This window comes from Myotis myotis, unplaced genomic scaffold, assembly GCF_014108235.1.
Source record: "Myotis myotis isolate mMyoMyo1 unplaced genomic scaffold, mMyoMyo1.p scaffold_m19_p_14, whole genome shotgun sequence".
Taxonomy (NCBI): Eukaryota; Metazoa; Chordata; class Mammalia; order Chiroptera; family Vespertilionidae; genus Myotis; species Myotis myotis.
In genome coordinates, this window is record NW_023416318.1 from 20660613 (window position 1) to 20668940 (window position 8328).

The 8328-nt window shown below is 47.6% G+C and overlaps 1 protein-coding gene across 1 annotated transcript; it reads right to left on the reverse strand.

Annotated features, from left to right (window-relative positions):
• Window positions 1–273: 273 nt before the first annotated feature.
• On the reverse strand, window positions 274–7203 carry LOC118669423 (protein FAM205A-like). The gene is made up of 4 exons (XM_036335532.1): window positions 7060–7203; window positions 6130–6175; window positions 4865–4925; window positions 274–3862 (listed from the first exon to the last, which is right to left on the reverse strand). Exons 1-4 carry the CDS (start codon window positions 7201–7203, stop codon window positions 274–276), a joined length of 3840 nt encoding a protein of 1279 aa, XP_036191425.1.
• Between the last annotated feature and the right edge of the window lie 1125 nt (window positions 7204–8328).

Below are 8328 nucleotides of genomic sequence, written 5' to 3' on the forward strand. Positions count from 1 at the left end.
ATCCATTTAAGGGATGCAGACATGGGAGAGCCTACAAAGTCCTTTGATTGTGCTGGGTCTTCCTGAGCAGGCCAACATTTCCCTCTGAGGTGAGAGTTGAGAATTGGGGTAGGGTCCTGGTTGGGTGGAACAAGGCACTTGAGGAGAGTGCCAGGGCAGTGGTGGGGTTGGGCTAAGCCTGAGGAAGACTGGAGTTGATGGGAGCAGGAGCGGTGCCTGAGCTTACTGTTTGGGCGATGGGAGCCTTCCAAGGAGACCAGGCCCATTTGCCTCTCAGTGCGGGGGAGATGGGGCTTTGGGGTCCCCTTTTATCTTCTTCTCTATCTTAGTTTGCTCCGTGGGACTTTTGGCTGGAGCCAGCCTCTTTGCTACATTTTCTTTTCTGGTGTTGGCCATGTTCACAGCTGTCAAAAACATGGATTCCTTGTGCTCTTTGCCTTTTGCCTTGAGGTTGATATACTGCAGAAAGGATTTCATCTTATATCTCAAGTCTGATTCTGGAAGGCTGGGCCTCTTGTGAGTATGGGCTGGCATCACCTGCCCCTGCAATACCTGACCTTGCAAAGTTGGGCCCTGTAATGGCTTATGCTGAATGAGTTGGGCCTGGACAGGCTGGGCCTGTGACGCCTGGGGCCCAACAGGCTGGGCATTCTTAGGAATCCTTGCTCCCTTGAGGCTGACATTGAGCCTGGTTCGACTGTCTTGCAGGTCATTCTTCTTAGATTCCTTCCCTCCAGGGATTCCTGGAAGGAGGACTGGGGGCTTAAGCTGAGGGCGATGCTGGGAACTGTGTTGACAGAGAGCATCAAGGTGAAAGCCATGTCTCCGTAGCCAGGGGCTTTGGGGTGTCCTGTTCAGAAGCATCCTTTCTAGCCTCTGGGCTCCAGCAGGTTGGCATTTCTCTCTTGTTGAGAAGAGCACAAACCCTGCACCTCCTTCTCTACGTCTTCCTGACGATTTGGGTTTCCTTGGGTCCTCTTTCTTTTCAGTCAGCATGGGGACTGGGGCTGAGTACTTGCTCTTGCCAGGGCTTTGGGACTCAGGGATCTGGGACTCCTCCAGGCTGGGGTGGTTCACACTGGTCTCCAGCTGAACACAAAACACTGGGCCCTCTGTCATGTCTCTACAGGGTTGAGTCGTCTTGCAGGGCCCATGGGCAGAACCATGGGGTGCTGCTCTGGAACTAGGTTGCTTCTGGTTCTGCTGCACTGCCTTTAACTCAGTGGACAACTGTTCCTTAAGGCAGAGCCACTCTGGATGTGGGGCACAGGGAATGTCTGGTGGGATGGGCAGTTCCTGGAGGCATGTTTTTCCTTGGTTGTTTAGACTCCCAAGAGACTCCTGTGTGGATGTGTTCTCTGGGGTTGCTCCAGTTTGTTCCCTGGACTCCCTTGCCGTTGTGGGGATTCCCCATTGTATCTCTAAGACCTTCCTTCTCAGATGGAAATTTAGTTTGGACAAGATGGGCTTCTTGAGTAAGTAGGGCTGAGCAGACCCTGTCTGCCTTTCTAGCGGCTCCAGCTCAATCATTCCTTCCACTTGCACTTCAGACTGAATATCACCTGCGATTTCTTCACAAGTCTCTTTGGTATCTTGAAAAAATGGCTCACAACCTAGACACTGCTCTTCAAGTGAGAACATCTGAGTCAGAGGTTCTCTTAAGATTTTGACAGCCTCAGGCACCACCTCTGTGGTGGCAGCATGAGTAGTGATCGCTGGGGCCGTGGCCTTGGAGGGAGCCACGTAATAAAGAGGATTCAGCCCTGATAAGAAGGCCAGATACTTGTACCGTAAAATCATCTCCAGTTTCTCAAGGACTTCCTTGGACAAGGCTTGAGTTAGCTTACGAGGCTCAGTGACAGCATCTGGGGTGGTCTGTTGCTGCTGATCAAGGACTGTTGGCAGCCAGGGCCTAATTTTCTGTTGTAGGTCAGGGTGGGTTGCTGCCTGTAGTTCCAAGAGCTTGCTTTCTGGGATGCAAGTGAAGGGAGCCACTTTGAGATCCCCAGGAAGTAGGCACTCACAAGACCTATACACATGGGCAGGGACCTTACCCTCATGAATCTGCCCACATTTGGAGTTGATGTGGCTCTGCAGTATTGCCTTGACCTGGTCAAATAAGTGCGGCTTGAGGACTGACACTGGGTCCTTAAATGGTGAGAAAGGGTCATCTGCACCAGTAGCCTCTAGGGCTGAGTGTTGGGCAACACTCACATTGGCTAGGGCTGTGCTGCTCCAGGATGGAGTCTGCTGGTGAGTGGGGGCCAGGAGCAACTGGAAGGACTGCTGGATCATCTGGGGTAGGCCCCAGCGATGGTGAATCAGCTGCCTCTGGAGGTGGAAGTCCAGCAGCCTCCGGGCATGCTCCCTTGTGAGAACAGAAATGGGCTTTCCTGGCCAGGAAGTTTTCACAGTCCGAGGAGACTGGGCTGTACCACAAGACTTATATTGCACAGGGTTCTGGGTGTGCTGAGCTCTTTGCAGAACAGCTGGCAAACCCCACTGACGCTGGAGCCGCCTCTGCAGCAGGTGCCACTCTAAGGCTTCACACTCAGCCAGAGTCAGAAACGGGACATGGGTCTGAGTTAGTTGATGATCAGATGGCATGACCCAATTTGGGGAAGATGAGGAAGAGGGTGGGGCTGACTGGGGTGGAGTTCTAGGCAACAGAGGGAGGAAGGACAGCTCCTTGAAGAGAAAAGGATCCTCCAAGGAGAGCTTGGACATGCTCCCATGTGTGGAGTGATCTTGAGAGCCCAAGGAGGTGTCAGCCAGAGACTCACTGTGCAGGGAAGGTAAGCCACAGAACAGTTGGGTGTATTTCTGCTGTAAGTGGCTCACTGAGTCATTAGCCTGTTGTCTGGGAAATAGGTAGAGGCTACTTATGTCTCTACCAGGTGGAAACGGGAAGGCTAGAGGCACCACATGGTTTGGGCTCTGCTGGTAGTGGTGTCTTTGTACTGGGTTTATAATGGACCATTCAGAAACCCAGAATGCCTGGGTAGCCTGGCCAGCCATATATGAACCCCAGGTCTGATAAGAAATAGTTGCAAATTTCTCTACAGAGAATTTAGCAATATCATTTTGGATGACAGAAACGGGTTGGTTGTTTACAAGTTGGTAAAACAATGGTAGGTTTGGCATAAACTGCCTCAGAGACTTCTCTACACGTCTAGGCAGCCCCCACCTCTGGAAATGCATCCATTTTTTTACATGCGCCTCAAGAAGCCACAGGACTTCAGGACTGGAGAATGGCAGGTGGGTAGGGAGGACAGTGGCCATAGGCAAGGCCACAGAATGTGTCAGGGTAGTGATTTCTTGGTTCAAGATCAGCATAGGGACCTGGGGATGCAAGGGTGGCTGACCTTCGTTCCCATACACAAGGTTGAGATTGCTCTTCAATAGGTTCTGCTGGTTCACTGTATTCCTAGGCTCCTCAAACCTTGAAGAAACTATCGTCTCTGAATCCACTGGAGTTTCTTGCACTTGAAATGCCTGCTCTAGCCGGGACTGTTCAGCCTCACAATCTTTGATGCTATCTGAACTGACTGACTGTGCAGCTGACCAGGTTAAGGATTTCTGGTCCATACATTGTGATACTGAAGGGGCTGCAGAAAGAAATGAAAGCTCTTTCGGGTACATGGAATGATGCTCCAGACTCTGCTCAAAAGACACGTTGGACTTGGACAGAATCTCTAGGCAAGGGGAGCCCTCTAATGGTCCTGGTGAAGTGGCAGAGTCCAGGCTGTTCTCACCCACAAGCAACCGCTGGATCTCCAGCACCATGTCATTGCAGATTTGGCAGTAGGCATCGGCACAGAGGAGGCTCCGCACACTTCCCTCCTGAGGAAGCCAGCTGTGGCTGGAAGAGAAAACATGGTTACTGTTAATGATGGAATGACATCTTCCTCTTTGGAAGTTGTGACCCGAAGATTGGTCTTGTCCTTCCTAGTCCTGTACACCCTGGGGCCTCTCCCTGACCCTAGTGTTTACTCCTAAACTTTTCTTCATAGGAAAATGCCATTTGAAAGGTTATAGTGTGCTGAACTGAGGGTCTGGGGCCTTAAGGCAAGGTCTCAGACCATTCAAGAGAACACAGGGCCATGAACAACTGGGAGGTGGGGTGAGTTCTCGGCTGACCCAGATGGGGAAGTTGACCAGGAGAAGGAAATATGGCAGATGGGGGAGCCAATGCTTAGCTGATGGGGCATCATCTGGAATATCACCAAATAGAACCTGGATTCAGTCTCATTTGGGTTAAAAAGGCCACAGACTGGTATTCAATATTTCCAAACTCTGGAAAATAAGTTACTTGTGGAAACTCTGTATTCTAGGGACTCTGATGAGTTGCTATATCTAGCCAATCCCTTTCTCTAGAGATTTTCAGAAGAATACGAGATAATTGGCTCCTGGATGGGGGCTGTCTCAGGAACTGGGCTCCCTGAAGACAGAACCAGAGGAGGTAATGTCGTCAGGGTCCAGGGGTCTGCCCTTGAAAGGGTGTAGCTGTAAGAATATGAGAGTGATGACTTATGTATGCACTTATTTATCCATTCTCTTGACTGAGTAACTGTCTTGTAGCTGAGTGCCAACCCATGCAGAGCTTTTTATAAATTAAGTACAAGTCGAATTCTGATTTCCAGAAGCACTGTGAGCTTAGCCCAGAGCAGAAGTAGGAGACTCTTCTCTCCTGAGATGTCTGAACCTTCCTTGTCCTGGCAACCCTCTCAACTAGTTCTCCAGCCTCCACTGTATCTGACTCCCTCCCAGTCATCACCCCTTTTTTCATCCCTGTCCCAGGCCAAGTAGAGAAATCATCACAGTTCAGGCTGGAGTTGGAAGACTACAAAGAGAAAGTAATCACCTTTTCATGACAGAGAGCAGCTCCCATGGCTTCTCATCTTCTTTGAAGGAATGTTTTCTAGCTGAGAAACCAGGAGACAAAAAAATAAAAGGAAAAAGAAACCAGGAGACAGTGTTACATGGAATGGGAAAGGATTGAGGGGCATCCTATAGGGCATTCAAATGAAGGCCTTTGAATAAGAGAAGGTTGGAAATCCCAACACTCAATTCACTAAGGCACGTCTGCATACAACTTAACCAATTACAATGGGTTGTCCAAGACCTAATCTCATTGGAGCTTCACAATCACACTGTGAGCAGGATCTTCAAGTGCCTATCCTATCTAATAAAGAGGGAATATGCTAATTGACCCTCACACTGTTGCAAAGATGGTGGTGCCCACAGCCAATAAGGAGGGAATAAGGTAATTGACTGCCACGCCCTCAAAATGGCAGTACCCACAGCCACAAGATGGTGGCGCCCAGTCCCCTCAGCCCTGCCAGGGCAGCAGGCGCTTGGCAAGCCTCAGATGGCACCTGCCCAGCCGCCCAGGGCCAGCCCAAGGAGCTGGTAACCAGGGCCGGCCAAGGCTTGCGCTGCCAGCAGTGGCAGCAGCAGAGGTGTGATGTGGCGTCACCTTGCCCTGATCTCCAGGTCACCTCCTGCCCCTGAGGGCTCCCACACTGTGAGAGGGGACAGGCTGGGCTGAGGGATCCCCCCCTCCAGTGCATGAATTTTCATGCACCAGGCCTCTAGTTTAATGAATAAAAGACTGAGAGATGAAGGGACTTCCATTGGTTCATAAAAGCAGTATATTACTCAGTTAAGCGCTTCTGCCCCACTTTCTCATTCTTCATTCTTTGGGGTAAAATGGATGATTTTGGAACATTCCCAAGATCTGATTTCCCACCCAAGAAAGTTATTAGGAGAATTTGTTGACTTGGAGAATTGGCACCTTTAGTGGTTAGAGCAGGGGTGGGCAAACTTTTTGACTCGAGGGCCACAATGGGTTCTTAAACTGGACCAGAGGGCCGGAACAAAAGCATGGATGGAGTGTTTGTGTGAACTAATATAAATTCAAAGTAAACATCATTACATAAAAGGGTACGGTCTTTTTTTTTTTTTAGTTTTATTCATTTCAAACGGGCCGGATCCAGCCCGCGGGCAGTAGTTTGCCCATGGCTGGGTTAGAGTACATGTCCCTGGTACCAGAGATCAAAGGAGGACAAAATCCATGGGAACCTTGCCCACAGTGGAGGGAAGGCAGAGAAGAGACCAGGACTTTACCTTTTGTTGCTGCATCTATAGCCCTTTGCCTGAGCTTTCGGTGACGCTTAAAGACAAAAAAGTTAAAGTGTGAAACTGGGACACTTTTTATTATGTCCAAAATGAGACAAAAATAATATATGTTTACTAATCCCTTTCTATTTATATGTCTATATTTTTATTTACTTTCATTTCTATCTCCATCCTTTTCACCCCAACATCTCCCTTCTCTACTTGCTTCTGGTTCATTTCAAGACTCTTCCATACTCAAAGCATGAAACAGTGTGTGGCATCTCAGAGGGAAGGCAGGGAAGAGTGGGTGGGTGGGAGGGAATCAACCAAAGACCTTGTATGTACATATGCATAACCCTTGGACACAGAGAATAGGATGCTGAAGGCTTGGGGGAGAGGAGGAAAGAAGGGAAGGGTGGAGGGGTCAAAGGGGGGAAAAAGAGGACATATGTAATACTTTCAACAATAATTATTTTTTTTAAAAATGATGTATGCAAACAAGCTGGGGGCTTCACCAGGATTTCTGTGAAAACACATAGACTTTCATCTAATATTGCCTTTATGTGTTAGCATGAAAAAAAGAAGAGTGGAACAAATTAAAGGGTGTGTAGATCTAATAGCCAACAAGTACCTTCATGGACCACTAATGGAAAGAATCCTTTATACTGGGGAGTTTTCTAAGACCTAGGGATATAGATTTCATTTAATCTAGGTCTCCATTCAAGGTTGATAGAAAGGTTCTTGATTTTTCCGTTAGAATACATTGCCGGGATAGTCTGGTAAGGAGTTATTCTAGTCTCTGAGAAGAAAAGTACCATATTAAAGTAAAGAAATGTGTGGTATAATAATGGGTGGGGAGGGTAAAAGGAGAGATTCCGAGGTCTTAAAAGCTTCTTATCTGAGGCATAATTAGTTTAATCATAGTCAGTATTTCCCTACCTGACAGCAGCTCCTTCTAGGTTCTAACCTTAATCCATGGTAACTCCTTCTCACTTGCCAGATCACTAGGACAATAATAAAGATGGAGCCATAGGTATATAAGGGATACATCAAATCCCATAGGAAAAAAGTAGGATTCAACATGGTCTAAAGCTCCCAAGTCCGAGGAGATGACCCTTCCCTATATCTAGGTCATTAGTACCTAATGACCCCCAATGCCATGCCTTGTCATTTCCACCTCACAGAGGATAGAACCATGTCACCCGACTGCATCACAAAGCCTTTCTGTTTCACCAGACAGGCAAAGTGGCAAAGACTTTTATGTCTTAGGAAAGCTTGTGTAGTGATTCAGTCTGTCGATGAGCGTGTCTGGTTGTCTGTAAAGGTTACAGAGTCAGAGACTAAAGGTACCCATGCATAGGCAGTGTCTATGTGCCCACTTTGTCTTCACTTTCCACACTCTACATCAGCCTGATGACTTGATTCTCTCCGTCATGACAGTTTTCTGGTCACCTGTTCCCAGAAAACTGAGTGTCTAGGGACACAGGACACCTCTTGAGAAAGAGGTACAGAAGGATCTTCACCCCCATCTATACTGAAATGTATGTAAGAAGCATACAGAAACTTAGGGTGGGTAGAATTTGGTGATGGCTTGGAAATGGAGAGCTTTGATATAAGCAATGTGTGATGGGAAATCAGAGGTGCATAAAGGGGACCGTGGCTAATATGGCAGGGAAAGTATCTCTGAAAACTCCTCAGTATGGCTAAGGTGGTAGTATCTCTAAATGCCACTGTGGGAGGCAGGAAGGAGTGCCCCTCAGTCTGTGTGGCCTTAAGCTTGCAGATGAATGGAAAGAGATTGCCAACAGTTTTCCATGGAGATACTCTAATGAGACTCATGTATGGAGTACTTTTAACAGTTGATTTTCTAGAGCTGGTTTTTTGTTTGTTTGTTACCATGTTATAGAACTTTATCTGGTCGTAGAGATGACTACCAGCAGAGAGTCATAAAGTCAAACGGAGTCATAAAGTTTTCTGTCGGACTACCAGTGTACATGTATACACTAAAAAATAAATGTATTTTTCATCATCATATACTGTGTTTTTGTCGCTTGAACGAATTTTATTATTTCTTCAAGGTTCTTCACATATGTACACCTTAAGAGATATCAAGTAGGCGTAACATGTTGGCACGTAGAAGAATTTTGAGTCAGAGATTTTGCTGATTTTGGCACACACAAAAAGTTTGCCCACCCTGCTCTAGGATTT

What these genes read in the sequence shown, in the direction of transcription:
- LOC118669423 (XM_036335532.1), bottom strand. Translation starts at nt 7,203, where the DNA reads ATGTTGAATCCTACTTTTTTCCTATGGGATTTGATGTATCCCTTATAT. An exon ending in TATAGATGCAGCAACAAAAG is followed by an intron (nt 4,926 to 6,129) that starts GTAAAGTCCTGG and finishes CTGGTTTCTCAG; the next exon opens with CTAGAAAACATTCCTTCAAA. An exon ending in CTGCTCTCTGTCATGAAAAG is followed by an intron (nt 3,863 to 4,864) that starts GTGATTACTTTC and finishes TTTCTCTTCCAG; the next exon opens with CCACAGCTGGCTTCCTCAGG.